The 17291-nt window shown below is 56.7% G+C and overlaps 1 protein-coding gene across 1 annotated transcript in view; it reads right to left on the bottom strand.

Annotated features, from left to right (window-relative positions):
• Positions 1-17186, bottom strand: part of MORN1 (MORN repeat containing 1) — a 49279-nt gene extending 32093 nt beyond the window's left edge. Inside the window, exons 1-8 of the mRNA XM_040264102.1 lie at positions 17053-17186; positions 16478-16549; positions 15539-15637; positions 14925-15035; positions 13829-13919; positions 13145-13232; positions 3836-3932; positions 2733-2843 (exon numbers count right to left, since the gene is read on the bottom strand). Coding sequence (XP_040120036.1) covers positions 2733-2843; positions 3836-3932; positions 13145-13232; positions 13829-13919; positions 14925-15035; positions 15539-15637; positions 16478-16549; positions 17053-17161 — 778 coding nt within the window. The 5' untranslated portion in view covers positions 17162-17186. The remainder of the gene's footprint in view (positions 1-2732; positions 2844-3835; positions 3933-13144; positions 13233-13828; positions 13920-14924; positions 15036-15538; positions 15638-16477; positions 16550-17052) is intronic.
• Positions 17187-17291: the final 105 nt, after the last annotated feature.

Genomic DNA, 17291 nt, shown 5'->3' on the forward strand with positions numbered 1-17291 from the left:
TAGTAGATGTAATGGTTATCTGAATTAAATTCCCACCCATTGTAGTTCATGGATTCCTAAGATGTTGAACCACTTGATTTACCACTCCAATTTACCTTGATTCATGGACCAAACAATCCAGGTTCCTATGCAAATTATTAATCATTTATTAGTAAGTTTAACAAAAGAGTGAGACTTACACACTGAAAAATACTAACATTGATGAGCCTGAAGATAAATAGATGAAGAGATGTTTCAAAGTCAATCAGAAGAGTCAGCTTTTCTCAGCTTGTTCAACCCATCCCTGACAGAATCCCAAAGAAGGCAGACTTGTTTTTTTCCCTTTTTTGGGGCAAAAATCGACAATTTCATACAGAAATTCATACAGAAATACGAAGGTCCCAGGATAGCCAAAACAATTCTGAAACAGAAGTAAAGGCTGGAGGAATCTCCAATTTCAAAGCACGTGCTGTGTGCTCACTCAGATGCTCAGGCGTGTCCGACTCTGCGACCTTATGGACCGTGGCCCACCAGGCTCCTCTGTCCATGGGATTTCCCAGGCTAGAATACTGGAGTGGGTAGCCATTCCCTTCTCCAGGGGATCTTCCTGACCCAGGGATCGATCTTGTGTCTCCTGCATCGGGAGGCAGAATTTTTTTTAACCGCTGAGCCTCTGAGAAAGCCCTTCAAAGCTAACTGGAAGGCTATAAGGACAGACATATTGATCGATGGAGTAGAACTGACATCCATCCACGTGTAAACCTTTACACTTACAGTCACGTCACTTCTGACCAAGGTGCTCAGGCAATTCTGTGGGGAAAGGACAGTCTTTTCAACACATGGCACTGGGATAGCTGGAATCCTCGTAAGAAAAGACGAATTTAGACTTTTATCTGATCCATGAAAATTAACTCAAGCCAAAGTTGTAAAAGAAAAGAGAAGAAAAATCTCTGTAAACTTGGGTTAAGAATCCTCAGATGCATGACTAAGACTGTAGTCGATAAAAGAAATTGACAAACTGGGCTTCATCAGAATTTTCAAACGATGGGGACCTCTCTGGCAGTACAGTGGTTAGACTCTGCACTTCCACTGTAAGGGGCACGAGTTTGATCCCTGGTTGGGGAACTAAGTAAGATCCCACAGGCTGTATGGCAAAAAAAAAAAAGAACTTTTAAAACTTTGAACATTAAAAGACAACATTAACCAAAGAAGAAGAGGGCGGCAGAAGATGAGATGGTTGGATGGCATCACCGACTCAATGGACGTGAATTTGAGCAAACTCTGGGAGATAGTGGAGGACATGTGTGCTGCAGTCCATGGGGTCACAAATAGTGGGACATGACTGAGCAACTCAACAACAACAACAACAAAAAGGTCACACAAAAAGAAAATATCTGCAAAGATACATGTGACGAAGGACTCTTATCCAGGAAACATACAGAACTTGTATACAAGTAAAAAGATGAACCACTTAATTTTTTAAAAAACTGGGTGAAATACATGAATAAACATTTCTCTGTGAAGATGTACAAATGGCCAATACACACATGAAGAGCTGCTCAACATCATTAGTTTTGGGTTAACACAGATCAAAACTGTGAGGAGGTGCCTCTGGACACCCTGAGGATGGCCACTCCCTGGTGAGGATGTGGAGAAATCAGAATCTCATATGTTGCTGAAGGGATTGTAACATGGTACCGCCACTTCAGAAAACCATTTGGCTGTTTCCTTAGAAATGCAAATGCCAACCTGCCACATGATCCAGCAAGTTCACTTATGAATGTGTGCCTGAGAGAAATGAAACATGTTTACACCAGGCCCTGTGCACAAACGTCCACCACAGCCAAGCACCCCAGGATGGGACTGGCCCCTGGGGATGCAGGATCAGAGGTGTGCAGCCCATGGAGGGGGGCGAGCAGGGCTGCGTGGGTGGGCTGAGGGGTAGAGTGTGGCCACAGGCAGGATCCCATCCACGAGCAGCTTCTGGGAATGGATATTGGTGGTGCCCAGGGTGGAGGGTAGGCGTGGGGCGGGAGCCAGGGGTCTCTCTGGGCAGAAGGAAATGCTCCAAAGCAGAATGGGTGTGGTGATGGTTGCCCAACTCTGCAAGTTTACTACAAATTGTTGGCTTACTGAATATAGATGAGTTTTATGGTATGTAAGTGACACTGTGATGAAGTTGTTAAAATAAACCAATTGTGACTAAACATACTTAACTTATGCTACACACCATGCTTCCTCACAGAGCTGCGGAGCCGAGGTGAACCAGTAGTGATTATCCCTGGTGGTTCTGCCCTGTCCCTCTGCTCCCTGGGGTCTGCTCTGCTCATGGGGTGAGAAGCCTGGTGGTCCCTTTGCTTGGCCACAGGGCTGACCAAGCATCTAAACGCAGCCTGGATAGATGGGCGTCTGTCCACCTTGGTTACCCCAGGAGGAGCAAGAGAAGCCCTCCTCTTGGCAGGCTGAACGGCTGGCCCTGCCCTCTTGCAACCTCCCCATCCGCTGACTCTGAGTGAGCGCCAGGGAGGGCTGCCCATGTGCATACACACAGGCATACACACGTGCATATGCTAACACACATGTGCACACGTGCTCACACACAGAGCACAGAGTACACATGCTCACGTACATGCACGTGGAGGCACACAGAGACCCCAGGCACACACACACACACACCCCTGCGGCATCTCGTCTCCCGAGCCGACAGCTGCTCGTCTTTCTGAAGAGCTCGCTGTCTTCCTAGAGACACTTACTTGTGGCCACTTCCCCGTTGTCCTGCTGCAGCTGAATGGTCAACGTGAGGGAAGACCCTTGGACTATGTCCATCACCTCTGGACCCAAAATTGCGATCCTCGTGGCTTGTGCTACAGAGAACAGAGCACACATGTTTGGCGGGGGGGGCGCGGGACTCCGGGTCTGCATTGGCACCCCACATGCTCTAAGCAGGTACTCAGCCCCGTCCCTGGGGCACCCGGGTAAGGGGGGTGTGGATGACACGGCCATCAGGGCTGGGGTTTGTCATGGATGCCATGAATCCTATCCTGAGGGTCAGCTCTGAACCCACCTGATGGCGTTGGGGAAGGGCAGGGCAGAGGGGACCGCTGAGTGCAGGTGACCACCCAGTGGTGTCCGGTGCTCACAGCCTCCTGCCCACCGTTCTAACCGGGCTCTGCCTTCATTGTGTCTGAGTCCATGACCTGACATGTGCTGGACGAGGCTGCGACCACCTGCCTGGAAGCTGGCCTGGCCAGGGGCCTGCCTGCAGCTCTGAGTCAGCAGCTGCACCCATGGATCTGGTACCAAGGTCCTTTTATTTTTTATTTTTATTTTTTTTTTTGGTACCAAGGTTCTGATCAGGGACTTCAGTCCCCGGCCAGACTGACCCCTAGGGTGGTGCCCTAGTTCTGGAGGCTAACAGAAAGTCCTCACACATGCCCAGGGGGCAATTCAGGGTGGGGGTAGGCCCCAGCAGAGGACCTGGCAGGCCACAGGCCACCTGAGGTCACATGCAGTGCAGAGAGCACAGGGTAGGGGCAGGATGGAGACCAGGCAGGGAGCCAGGCAGCCAGAGCCCTGAGGCTGGGAGAGTCCAAGACTGGCAGACTCTGTGACTGGGAGGCCTGCTTGCAGGACCACGTGGCTCCAGAGTCCAGGGGCCTCTGTGAGTCTTGAGCCCAGTGAGACCACACAGAGCATGAATTTCTCAAAAGGGGATTGTAGATCCCTCTTCATCCCAGCCCCCTGGTCCATCCCTCCCATGAAGCTGCCCAGCGCCAACCAGGAGAGGACATGGCCTGACCCAGATGTGACCCCTGGGAGGATCCTGTGAGGCCAGCAGCAAAGCCAGGGCACCTACCCATGGGGTGACCATTGATCCATATCCCTCGGTAGGTGACCCCGGAGCAGTGGGCCATGCTGCCCTGTCCACTGAACACGCCACTGTGCCACTGTCCCTGTGGAGAGAACCATGGGCTCAGGCGGGCTGGGCCCTGGGGACACTTTGCCCTCCAGGTTTCAGGGGCCCCTGGGGACACAGGCTGAGGGGGGACCCAATTTGCTCCTCACAGTGCACTCCCCTGTGAATTGGGAGTTTAGGGACAATGGCCTGAATGCAAAATGCAAACAAAATATGGCTCCAAATACTTTACAGCACAAAATGCTTTTAGTACAAAGACACTGCATTTGTGCAGAGGATCACGGGAGGCCTGTGGGGTGGTGGAGCCAAGCGCTCTGGCTGATTCCTTGATGATGAAAGGGCCAATTAAAAGCTCAGCGTGAACCCGCACAGCCCACCTGGGCAATGCCGGCTCATGCACACCGCAGCCCTGCTGCCCCCGTAACAAGCCTGCTTTGTAACCAATACACACGACAGAGTGGAAGAAGGATGGAAAATAGCAGGAAGATTATTTTCATGGAAAGTCGAGATCTTAATGGTGTTTTACTGACTATGAATTGCTCCTGTTAGAAGAAGAATCAGCCCAAGGCATGTTTGGTGCAGAAGCTGACTAGGCTCCCACTTTCGTGGTCTGCCCTCTCAGGCCACCCAGCAGCTGGGCCCTGCAGCAGGCATTCTTGGCCCTAGGGAGGGACCAGTAGGTGGGAATGGCCCCTGAAGGCTGCAGCCCAAAAGAGCTCAGATGCCCGCAGACCTGGGGGAGGAGGTTCCAAGGCTGTTTTGAACACGCGCCACTGCGATCTCATTGTGAGTTGATGGGAAGGGCACGCCCATGGCTCATCCTCCAGTTGGGGCGTCGGGCAACTGCGGCACCCAGTAGGTCAGCCCATGGCTTCAGGAGCTGGGAAGCCAGCTGGGTGGAAGGTGGGCAGAGGCCTGGCTCTCCTGGAGCTGAGGGGCAGCCTCGTCCCTTCAGCCTCCACACCCAGAGGGCGAAGCCAGCCAGATAGTGACTGGGGTCTTCCCAAGACTGCTGTGGGCCACGCTCCCAGAAAGCTCAGGGCTGGCTTGATGACCTGACAGTCATTGTATTGTGTCCATTAAGACGCAGCTCACATCTGCAGGCAGCTGGCCAGGCTAAAGTGGGGGCGATGCCTCAGGTATCATAGCAGGTAGGGACCGCAGCCAGCACGGGGGGCCCTGCTGCCAACCAGGCTAGGGGTGGGGAGCCCCAGAGTTGCCTGCTGATCATCCCTGGAAATGGCATGGTCTCTGAGCAGCATCTGCTGGGCTTGACGCCTGCTCCTAGGAAGGACTCCTGTGCACACACGTGCATGCACGCAGGCTTCTGTATCGTGCATCTGCGTGCATCATTGCGTCATGCCATGCGCTGGCATGTGTGTGCCTGAGCTGGGCTGCTGTCCCCTGAGTTGGGGTGGGGATAGCCCTGGGACTGCAGGGTGGCCCCCCAGGTATGTGGGGCAGGTTAATGTGGGCACCAGACCTTTCCCCTGCTCGAGCCCCAGCAGTCTGTTGGCCGGGGTTGCGGTGACGCTCGTGGGTGAAAAAGTCACTGGGACGCTCTGCTTCCTTCGCTCAGGACACCGTCCCCAGACCTGACAAGTCACCAGCTCGCACCTGGGAAGCAGGACTCCTGGCTGGTCAGACACAGACCTCTCACGAGGCAAAGTGAACTTGTTGCCCTCACCCCACCCCCTCAGCCCTTCTGCTTTGACGTCCACGCCCTCTTCTGCGGCTCCGCGCTGGGGAACAGAAGCCACCCTGGCTCAGGTCCCAGGCTTGGGCATCAGCAGATGGTCTAACGGGATGCAGTCTGGTCTATGGCCCCAGGAAGGGTGGCCGCCTTCACAGACAAAGCCCTCCTGTGGGGCCGCACTGCCCTTCGCCTCATTTCCGTGGCAGGGGCTGCACTCACTTTGCGCCGGGGTGAGTGCTGTCTGCCCGGGTGGCCGTGGGCCTCATCCTCATCCCGCACAGTGGTGCTGGGGTCACCTCCCCTCCCCCCCGCCCTGCTGGGCTGGACGCCAGGCCCCCAGAGCCGGGCCACGTGCAGAGGATGTCCAGGGGCAGGTGGGAGGCTGGGAGTCCAGTCAAGGAAAGCTGGAGGAAGGGAGCTCAGTGTGCATGGCCCTTCCTCCATGTGACCGCCCAGGCCTTCCCTCCGAGGGTCTGCATCATGTGACCCCAAACCTTACTGCCGTGGGAGGCCAAGTTCTGTGCCCGTTGGCTCCTCCCTTCCCTCCCCATCGTGGCCATGGCCTGTCTGTCTGGTCAGGACACAGCTTCCTGGTGGCAGGGATCACACTTCCCTCAGAGGCCTCCCGAGGCAACCAGGGCAGGAATGCGCACATGCTGACACTCTGACAGTGCTATGAGCCCAGGGCCATCCACGAGATGTGGGTTTTCACAACTATGAAGGCAGAGCCTTGGGCTCAGCCAGAAGCAGACGCAGACAAATCCAGCACGCAGCACCTTGGAGGGCGGCCGGGGGCACATGACTGCCAAGTGGACGGGCTATGAACCTGCCCATCAGACCAGGAGCCCCTCACTGGGTGTCAGCAGGATCAGCTCCCTGTGAGGTCTCGGTCCAGTGCTTGCTATCTACTTGTCACCGGGGTCCTTCCCGACCCTTGACCAGCTATTTAATCACGCTCCTGGAATGTGGGCCCCCCTCCTTTCCCACCAGCTTAGGCTTCGACAAAGAACTCGCTACAGATAGACCCCAGCAATGAAACTAATGCAACAGTGTAGAATTTAATCACTGTTATCAATCACGCCTTTGAAAATGCTGCCCTTTCTCAGTCAGCCGACATGCTCCCAAGCAGGAACAAACGTGGGTTAACCCGTCTCACAGAGGAGGCCAGCCCCCTCCTGCCCCCCGGTCCAGGTGAGGACCCGTGCGTGCTAGCGAGGGGCAGGAAGGAAGTGAGGATGACAGGGCCACACAGGGCTCTTCCATAACACACATAGAGCCAGAAGGGCATGGGGCCCCCGTTAGGACACAGGACAGGACAGGGGACACAGAAGGAGATGGTCACCAGGGTAAGTGAGCCACACCTTGTGGCAGATGGTTTGCTGGGGGGCCCAGGGCCTCTCAGCTGCAGGATGGGGATGTACATGTTCGTAACTCCTTCCCTGGCCTTTCACTTGAGGAGCTGAGTCCCCTTCTCCTCCTGCCTTCAATCTTTCCCAGCAGCAGGGTCTTTTCAAATAAGTCAGTTCTTCGTATCAGGTGGCCAAAGTATTGGGAGTTTCAGCTTAAGCATCAGTCCTTACAATGAATATTCAGGACTGACTTCCTTTAGGATTAGGATGGACTGGTTTGATCTCCTTGCAGTCCAAGGGACTCTCAAGTGCAAGGGACTTCTCCAACACCACAGTTCAAGCAAGGAGAGATAAGAAAGCCTTCCATTTTCTAGTTAACCGACGCTATTTTTCCTTCCTGGGGAAAGTGCTGGTGGTTTTCCTAGAATTGCTTTTGTGGCTGTGTTGTCCTCTCCTGCATTGTCGGCACTCTCAGGCACACTCTGAATCTCTGCCCTGGTCAGAAGGCCACCCTCCTGGTTCCTCCTGGGTCTCTTCTTCACCTCCAGGTCTCCCCAGGGCACTGGGGTCTTGATGACACACCAGCAGGGCTAGGGCCCAGCTCTGCAACACCCACCTCAATGGCATCTGCGGTCTGGAGGGGGCAGCCCCAACTGTCACCAAACTCACTCCTGGAGCAGCTGGGGGCTTTCCTGAAGCCTTGGCTCCCAGACCAGGCAGGGGCCTGGCCCGAGTTACCTGCCTGAGCCTGTGGCTGCAGGGGCCGGGGCCTCCAGATTTTGAGGTGACATGCTGGGGCCACAGTGGCCACACAGGCCAGTGCTGGTAGCCCTGCCACCACCGTCAGTCTCGGCAGACACAAGGCCCCTCACTTTCTTAAGGCATCACCTTTGGCCACCACGATCCTGGTCAAAAGTTCCTTGGGTTTCAAAGTATGACAAGTTCTGCTGCTGCAAAAACAAGCTGCCTCTGTGGGTCCGTCTGTGTCTACCCTCCTCACCCTGGCATGCAGGGTGGTGTGGGTTCCACTCTGGCAGCCCAGGCCCCTCCGCTGGCGATGCTACAACTGGCTGATACCTCTCATGGTGCTCCTGGGGTCAGGGCCTCCGTTCCTAGACTGACCTCTGGCTGGGCACTCAGGACCCTGGCATGCCTGCGGATGCACAGGTGAGAAGCAGGTGAGGATGCGCACAAGGCCACCACCTGCTCTGTGCAGTGAGCAGGTGCACCGACCAGCAGGCCTCCCCCAGGAAAGCCAACACGAGAAACGCAGCCAACGCGCATGGAGGTGCCCTGGGGACGGATGGAAGCTGGTGGAAGCATGTGCTACTGTTGCACAGGTAGGAATGATCCATGTGCACCCAAGGCCGGACAGCAAGCCTACATCCCCTCTGCCTGGCATGCGCTCACCTCCGTGGCCAACGATTGTTCCCTGCGCTCCACGGAGGTGGCCCCAAGGACGCCTCTCCCCCAGGGGCTGCCTGGTGCTCCTGGGGGTCACCAGCCCACGCCATATCCTCAGGAGGAGTGATGAGCTTGCTGCTGCTGGGCATGCATGTCCCCATCTCCCTCGGCAGGAGAGCACCACAGAGTCTGGCTCATGCCAGAAACACCCTCAGGCCCCAGGATGGACCAGACGACCTGGCTGCTGCAAACTATGGCCACCCAGCCTGACTGCCTGTCTGGCCCCACTGCAAGGCAGTGGGAGTCAGTTTGGGTTTGGGATTCATTGTTCTCACTTTATAACAGATTTACTGCATCGATTTTCAGGGATAAGATTTTTCTAGAACTAATTTTTTTAAAGTTTCCCTGAGAAGCTCGGCTTCAGGAGGCCCTGGGGAGAAGGCAGTGGGGGCCCTTGTGCAGTGACGCCAGGGCTCTGGCTGCCCTTCTCCTGGGCCTTCCTGCTCTCCACACTGGATATTTTCCCATTGGATGGGCTGGGCTGCTGGAAGAGGCAGGGGCAGGGAATTTGGCAGGGGGTGGGTTGTGGCTCTGACACAAAAACACCCACAGAAGACAAACCGTCTGTCTTCTGGGAAATCAAATCACTGCAGGAGAGATAAAGAGCAGTACACTGAGGGGGGTGGGTAGAGGGGGGCTGTGGTGAGGGGAGCCCAGAATGGCTTTCTGGAGCAATGGGGTGCTGGGAGGGTGCAGTCCAAGGAGGCCCGGGCCTCACTTTGGGGCAAAGGCTCTGAGGGTGGAAGTCAAAAGGTGGAGGAACCCCCACCCACCACATGAGGCATCTCATACATCCCTAGATAATGAGCACGTGCTTCAAGCGGGGAACGGCTGTACCTGGGGCTGGCCTCAGGATATACCCCAGAGAGGCGAGCGCAGGGAGTCCCCCAGGAGGGTTCGGCAGAGGCCAGACAGCCAAGCAGAGGCCACGGCTACAGTGGACGAGGCTCACCTCCCGATCACCTTATTGGTAGGGATGACGGCCGGCACCCAGGTTGTTTAGAAAACAGAAAACACAAGCATCGAGAGGATGTGGGGGAACTGGAACACTGGTGCTGCCCGTGGGGATGTAAAATGGTGTGAGTCTCAAAGTTACAAATAGAATCATCATCACGTGACCCAGCAAGTGCACTGTTCTCAGGGGAGTCGGGAGCAAGACAGGCTCACAGCAGCATCACTCACAGGAAGATGCCAAGGTGGGGACAGGCTGCGTGTCCATCAGTGGATGAGCGGCCAGATGCAGTGTGGAAGGGTCACCTGTGCAATGGAGCAAGACCCAGTCTCAAACAGGGAGGAAGTCCTAACACCTGCTCTAACGTGGATGGACCTTAGGACACCATGCTGAGTGAGACAAACCCGAGGACAAATCCAATGTGATCCCAATTCTGAGGTCCCTGGAGGAGTCAGAGTCACACAGACACAAAGTAGGAGAGTGGGGGTAGAGCTTCGGTTTTGGAAGAGGAGAAAGTCCTAGAGATGATGGTGGGGGTGGCTGCCCAACAACATTAATGGGCCCGATGCCACTGAGCTGTGCACTGAATTAAAATGATAAATTTTATGTTATCTGTATTTTACAATAAAATTACAAAATAGAAAGCTAGCTGTTTGCTTAGTGAGAGCCTGGGGACAGCTACGCCCTCACAGGAGATGCACCAGCTCCCTGTGGCCAGTCCACCTCTGCCGGGTGACCCCTACGCCCAGAGGTCAGACCAGCAGGCAGCCCTACAGCTCAGAGGTGGGCAATGAGACCCGGAGCCCACGTCTATGTGGCCCTGTCCTCCCACCAGCCCTGACCCCACAACCCTGAGTGAGCAGGCCTGGCCTGTGTCCACGATGTCAGGAAGCCGTTTGGCAAAGGTGGCCTCAGGGCCTGGGTGTCTGCCCCTGGTGGGGGCTGTGACAATGGTGGGGGGTGGGAAAAGCAGGTGGCACTTCCTGACCATTCAGGCGCTCAGGGCCCGAGTGGAGGGCAGGTCATCAGAGCACGAGGCCCTGAGGCTGGGCACTGCTAAGCAATGGGAACACAGGTGAAGAGTTCAAATCCTGGAGGACTCTTGTTCATCTGTAAAGCGCCCAGGGGTGGAGGGGTGGGGATGGGGCTGCCGCCCCCTGGTGCTCTACCTTTTCCATCTGACATCCAGCCCAGAGCCCAGCTCCACACCAGGGCAGCCCTCGCAGGGACAGTGGCCGGCAGGGCTGGGCTGCCCCCTGGTGGAGGGCGGTGGGGTGGGCAGCTGAGCTGACACCTGCAAGGGAGGCATAGAGGGGGAAACCAGGATAGCCTTGGAGGCACCCGCAGAGCCTCTGGGGGCAGGGCAGGTGGGGTGGAGGTGGGGGCGAAGTTTTATGGGGCTCTCTGGAAGAAGGTGGGGTCTCTGTCACCCCCTGGTTGGGAGACCTCCTCGTCTCTGAGTCGGGTGGTGAGAGTCAGCGAGGCCCTAATGACAGTGCGGGGCGCTGTGGTCCCTTGGTCGCCAGCCCAAGAGGTGTGGACGCCGTGGGAGTTCTCCTGGGTCCCCCTGTGTTTCTTCCACAGCAGCTCTGCAGAATTCAGGCTGTGGCTGCCCAGGGGGAGCCCTAAAGGGCTCCATGAGGATGGAAAGACATCCCCCTGGGGAAAAGAGACAAAGCTCTGGCTAGGTCACAGCGGCCTCTGCAAACAGGCTCCAGTGCAGACTGTCAACCGCAGCAGCCCAGGCCCCACCTGGCAGCTGTGTGGACACAACATCCCGGGAACAGCCAGCTGCTGGACCAGGGCCTGGGAGGTGGTGGTACTTGAGCAGAGCATTATTTTACCAGCACGTCAGGGAGCACGCTGCGGGGAGCTTTGCGGGCAGTGCAGGACTCCATGATCCCTGCCAGGCCACTCCATCTCAGGAAGGGCCCCAGTCAGTTACCAGTTTACCACCTCTCAGCCCCAAATTGACCCTTCTCGCCCAGCTCTGTGCTTTGGGAGCCAGACCCTGAAACGTGTCCCATCACCGGCTGGGGCCATCCTAGGCAGGCACTGCAGGGACGCTGGGGGAAGGGGGTTCCCTTGGGCTCCAGCGTGCCCTCTCCTGAGCCCTCAGGCTCAGGGGTTTGTGCTTGGTGAGCTCCCCTGCATCCCAGGTTTCCTGCACACACGCCTGGTGCCCTGGGCAGCTCCCCAGCCCGGTGGAGTGTGGCCGCAGCCTGCCTGCGTCTCCAGAGGGGCTGGGCTTTCCCCTGTCTCCTGGGACTTCCTTTCCAAACTATGCTGTAACTTGCACATGAGTAAATTGGCAAACATGTGAATTCAACTCACAACCTAATCCTGCAACCCACATGATCAAATTCTATTTGAGCCCCAAGACTATGAGACAGGAGGGCCTCTTGGGGCTGTGGTGGAGCTGAACGCAGACCTGAGCTCACATCATTTCCCTGTGAGTGTCCAGGACACCAGGGGCCTCACAGCCACGACCACGCATTCACAGCCGTCCTGTCACAGCCAAGAACGATGGCAGCTTGGTCACTCCAGAAGCTGCGGCCATGAGTCACTCACGTCTCCCAGGTGCTCAGCCCGGTGTTTGGGCCCAAGGATGCAGCCAAGCCAGTCCCAAAATACCACCTTTGGGGGCACCTCCTGGGCCAGTTTAACATTTGCCTTTTCCATATTCTTGCTTCCACCCCTTGCAGTATCTTCTTCCCTTTCACTCATTAACATTTTCAATTGCTGGTGTGGCTCTTGTCTCCTGGTTCAGGTTCAGGCATCACTCTCATCTGTCCAATGTCCAGGCCATCAATGTGGGGACATCCTCACTTCTGCTCTTGTCAAACAGTCTGATGTCTTTACCTCCAAACCACTCCAAGTTTGGTCCCACACCCTACACTGGTCGCCATCACCTCTTTTCATGTGTGAGCGAGGGACCTTTCAAACACAGGGATCAGGCCACCAACTTCTTCTAGCACTTTCCATGATGCTTAGAATAAAACTCCAACCCCTTGTGGCTCCAAGGCCTACACGTGAGACTGCCCCAACCTCCTGCCTTGTTGCCCCAACCCCGTTCAGGCCATGAAGACTTCCTCCTGCCCGGTAGCCCAGTCTCGCCCTGCTCTGCCCATAGTGCCCTTCCATGCTGTCTGCACACGCAGCCTCTCCAATCCTTCAGGCCAGGCTCACATGACACTCTCTGACCCTGGGCATCTCTGCAGAGCCAGTGGGGCTCCTCATCTACTGGGTGGGCTGCTGGGCTGTCCCTGCCAGCCAACCACTAGACAGGACACACATCCTGGGCGCCAACATCCTGGCTCCCGGACAGACACATGGGCTGGTGCCAAGGAAGCACAAAGATGATGGATTCTGGGGACAAAGAAGGTCTTCCCATGTGCCTGCCCCTCTTGGCCTCATGGCACCTAAACCCCATCGACCTGAGAGCAGCAGCTGCCATGATGTGGGAAGGGGGTACAGAGCCCTGTTTGTGAGGAGGGGGAGGGCCTTGCTTGCTTCCCCAGGTCGTTGCCACTGGGACTCCTGGGCATGTCCCCTCAAAAAGGCGTCACCAGGGTTCCCACAGGCGACAGTGTTGGTCACAGGGTACATCAGGAACCAAACGGATGAAGAGGTGTGAGTAGCCAGACCTTAAGTTCCCTGAACCTCAGCCTTCTCATCAGCAAAACAGGAACAGGGGCTGTCCCTACCCCATGGGGTCAGAAGGACAACACCTGGCTGTACCTGGGGGTGCCCAGGGCAGAAAACACTGGCTGGCTGGCCCCCAGTACCTCATAGGTGGAGCCATCCACGAGCCGTAGCATCCCATGGCCCTGGCGCTGGTCTCGGACCCAGTTGCCCTCGTACTCGTCTCCATTCCTGGGGGCAAGCGCAGAGGCTGCTCTCAGGCTGGGAAGGCCAGGTGGCTGCACTGACGCAGACCGGCTCCCCGGCTGGGCCCCAGTGCATGTCCCCAGGACTGAGGCAAAAATAGGCCCAGAACAGATGGCGTGAGCCGCAGCCTTGCCAGGATCTGGCGGAAGGGCAGGCAGCCCGGGTGCCCAGCAGGGTGCAGTGACAGGCGGCCCTGCTTGCTGGGTCCCAGGTGTGAAGACTGGGGAGGATGACGGGGAAGGAAGCCCAAGGAGGAAGGGACCCTGCAAATCCCAGGGCAGAATTTTGCATGAAAACTGCCCAGAATTTGGAAGATGTCCAGCCACAGGCCTGAAGGAGAAACCTGGGCGGGGGGGGTGCGCTCTCAGCCCCACTCTACATTCCCCCAACCTCCACCTTCCTACCAGATATTTTATTCTTGGGATGGAGAAGGGAGGTGGAGATTGATATTTTTTCTACTAAGCACACATAGAACCAAGTTCAATAACAGAGAGAAATTATAGAATCCCATCCAGGCACATAGACCCTCCTTTCAGGGCTAGGCGCTAGAGGGGGGATGGCCCGCTGGCCAGTGAACTCACCGGAAGACCATCCGCCCTCGGCCGTGCCGCTTGTTGTCGTGAAACGACCCCCAGTACACTTGTCCATCTGCATCCACCAGACACCCGTGTCCTGGAGAAGGCCAGAGCAGAGGTCACCTTGTGCCTCCCTTAGGGGAGGGGATTGTCTGGAGGAAAGCTAGCGTTGGCACCCCTGGGGACCAAGCTGCATGGGGTCCCTCGGCCCCAAGATCTGATCTAGGACAGCTGGGTAGCCGCACGCAGTGGGAGCAGCTCTGGGTTCAGTTCTCAAGGTCCCAAGTGAGGGTGGGGGTGCCATTCAAGGGCCACAATCCCCCAGAATAGAGACTGAAATGCTGCTGTCCCGCTCGGGTAGTCAAGGCCAGCTTGCAGGAGTGAGTTCATGCTGCGGACACGCGGCCATCCTGGGCCTCTACCATCTACTCAGAGGACCCAGAGACCAGAGAAATTGCCAGTGTAGGCATGGTGTCTCCAGGATCTGGACACTCAGGGAGGGGAGCGCATCCACACTCCATGGGGAGGCCTTGGAAGGGGCAGGGACTTTTGCAGGGGGTGGGCTGTTGGGGGCGTAGCCACTCCCCTCACTCCCGGGGGCCTCACTCGCACTGGCCCCCCACCAATGTGGCCTCCTGACCAGCACTGATCCCCCCCATGGTGGCCTCCTGACTGGCGCTGTTCCCCTCCATGTGGCCTACTGACTCACGCTGTCCACCCTCCCCAACATGTGGCCTCCTGACTGGCTCAGCCTGGCAGGATGTGGAGATGACAACTGAGTGGAGGGTCAGGAGGGGCCATCAGCCTCTCAACCCAGGAGCCCCACAGCCCTGCTCAAGGGCTGCGACCCTCCATGAGGCCAGAAGACCTGCCCAGCTAAGGCCAGATCAGCCAGGATTGAGCGCAAGGACAGAACGGGGACCTGAGTCACCAGGTCTGGGTGGCTCGCTGTAAACCCCTTACTCTAAACCTCAGTGGACAGGGGAGCATGCTGGTGCCCGGGCCGTCAGGCCCTGAGTCAGAATCCCAGCAGGGTTATGGCCAAGGCCCCGCAGTGTCTGCCCCACAGCCCACACCCTGCACCTTCCTGTGGACACCCGACCTTCTCTCAGGCCGCGGAAGAGCTCCCCTTCGTAATGTCCGCCGGCTTGGTACTTCATGATGCCGTGTCCCTGGGGCTCTCCGAGAACAAACTGTCCAGTGTAGGTGTTCCCTGGATGGGAGGCAGGAAGCCGTGACTAGGGTTAGAGCCGCTTCCTGAGTTCCTCAGGGTAATGATTACCCAGTTCTCACCTGACTCCTGGGCAGCAGTGGTCACAGAGCAGGGTATATGTTTATCTCACAGCTCACACTGGTGAATGAAGGAGATGGGACAGAGTGGGTATGGTCCCATCACCTACAATCCTCTCCCGCTCTCTTAGGGACCCTCTCGGGAAGGGGGGGGCGGTCTGTATGCCTGGAGCAGAGGCCCCTCCAGGCCAGAGTCTGTGGAGTGAGACTTCTTTCCACCAAAAATCCACTTCACGCTTGCCTGTGAGGGTCTGAGGTCCTGCAGGCAGCACTGGGGCCGTCCCACCCCAAGCTGGCACGAGGCCACTACGAGACACCTTTGGGGAGCCAGGGGTCCTCAGGTTTAGACACAGTGTCTTCTGCATCCAGAAAGGAGGGGGCAGCTCACAGCAGGTTGGGTTCAGGAGGAAGGGCTGGCAAGCTGACCTGTCAGTGTCCAGTGCCGACAGCCCTCTCCCGTGATCTCTCCATCCACAAAGTCACCTTCATAGTAACTCCCATCTTTAAACAGCAGCTTCCCTCGACCTGGTGAAAGACATTGTGATGTCAGGCTGTGGCTGGGAGTGACTGCTGGGGCCATGTGCGGCTGGGCTTGTTTCTCAGGGAGAAGAGCAGGTCACAAGGTCTTTGTATTTGGTTCTGTCCGGGCCATCAAAAGCTCAGGGACCCTGCCCCTAGATCTCCTCAGAGAGCACGTGATGGCCATCTTGCCTCTGTCAGTGCAGGTGCAGAGGGAAGTTGGGCTGGGGGGAGAAAGGGCGGGGGAGAGAGAAAGGGCGAGAGAGAGAAAAGCACGAGGTGACACTGAAAAATACATTTTGAAAAGAAGGAACCACTTTGTCCAGGTCAGGAAGAGACTCACAGATTTCAGCACAAAAGGGAGAAACACCCATGTGGCAAAAACACTCCCATAAAAGTCAAAAGGTTCAAAATACACTGGCAGCCAACTGATACACAAATAGTTCATGAGAAAATACTGAAAGATCAATCCTCTGGCAGAAAAATCTGCAGAGGCTTCGAGCAGACAGAACCCCAAACAGGCATCCAACTGTGACAGTAAGCTTTGGAAAGTCCAGGTCTGCCTCTGGGGTGGACGCCAGGGGACTCTCGCTTGCTACTTGCTCTCCTTGCTATTCAGACTTTTTTTTTTTTTTTTAATGGTCAGGCTCTTCATCTTCAAGGAAAAAATAAAGACAGTTTTCATCAGCACCAAGGTGGCTATCTGGGTCCCCCATTCTGCAGAAGATGGCCCCTCATGCGCACGAGTGAGGGCCCGGTGTGGCAGGCACTCACGTGGCCCCAGCTCCTCTGGGACGTGTGCTGTCAGTGGAATGGCTACAGCAAGAGGCCATAGCCTGTCCTTACCGTGTTTCTTGCCTCCTCTCCATTCTCCTTCATATCGAAAGAAAGAATTCGGATAAACGTAGATCCCATAACCTGAAGGTTGAAAGGACACCCAGGTGAGCACCAGGTACAGATGACGCGGCTGACGACCAGCACGCACGGGGTGGGGGCCATCCCGGGGCTTCTCTAGGTGTCTGTCGTTTCACCTCTTAGTGAGCCTCACCCCCACTGCTCCCCAAAGGCTGTTTGGGTCCGTTATATACAGCAGATATGCTGATATACAGCTGTTAATCCGTTTATACAGCAGATATGCTGAGCGCCCAACCCATGCAGAGGCGCCCGCCCCGCCACCCTGGGTCACCGAGAGTCGACTCAGTTCCTCCCGACTGGGTCTCCAGGCCCCAGCCGGTTTTGCTACTCGGGGCCCGGGACCCCGCCCATACCGTGGGCACACAGACACCTGAGTTGGAGACGACAAAGCTCCCAGGGGTGCGAGCTAGGTTCGCAGTGAAGGTGTGGGGATGCTCAGCGAGTGCCCGGACCTGTCCGCCTCCCTCCCTTCCCAACGAAGGCCTGGTAGGGTAGTCGGCCGTTACCGTCCCGCGGTGGCCTCCCTGGAAGCTCCCGGCACGACATGCAGGAGATCGCGCGTCCCTCACTGGCGAACGCCATCTTGCCGCTAGAGGTTTCCCTTAGCAACCGCATAGTTCTTCTCTACTGGCTCGTTGGTTGTGAGCGGGCGTGGCCTCTAGTCAGTCCCTGGGCGTTACCAAGTTCTGGAGCTGAACTGCCTGGGCCCGGAGCCAGAGGACGCGAATGCGCTTGCGCAGTATGG

This window comes from Oryx dammah, unplaced genomic scaffold (assembly GCF_014754425.2).
Source record: "Oryx dammah isolate SB20612 unplaced genomic scaffold, SCBI_Odam_1.1 HiC_scaffold_21, whole genome shotgun sequence".
NCBI lineage: Eukaryota > Metazoa > Chordata > Mammalia > Artiodactyla > Bovidae > Oryx > Oryx dammah.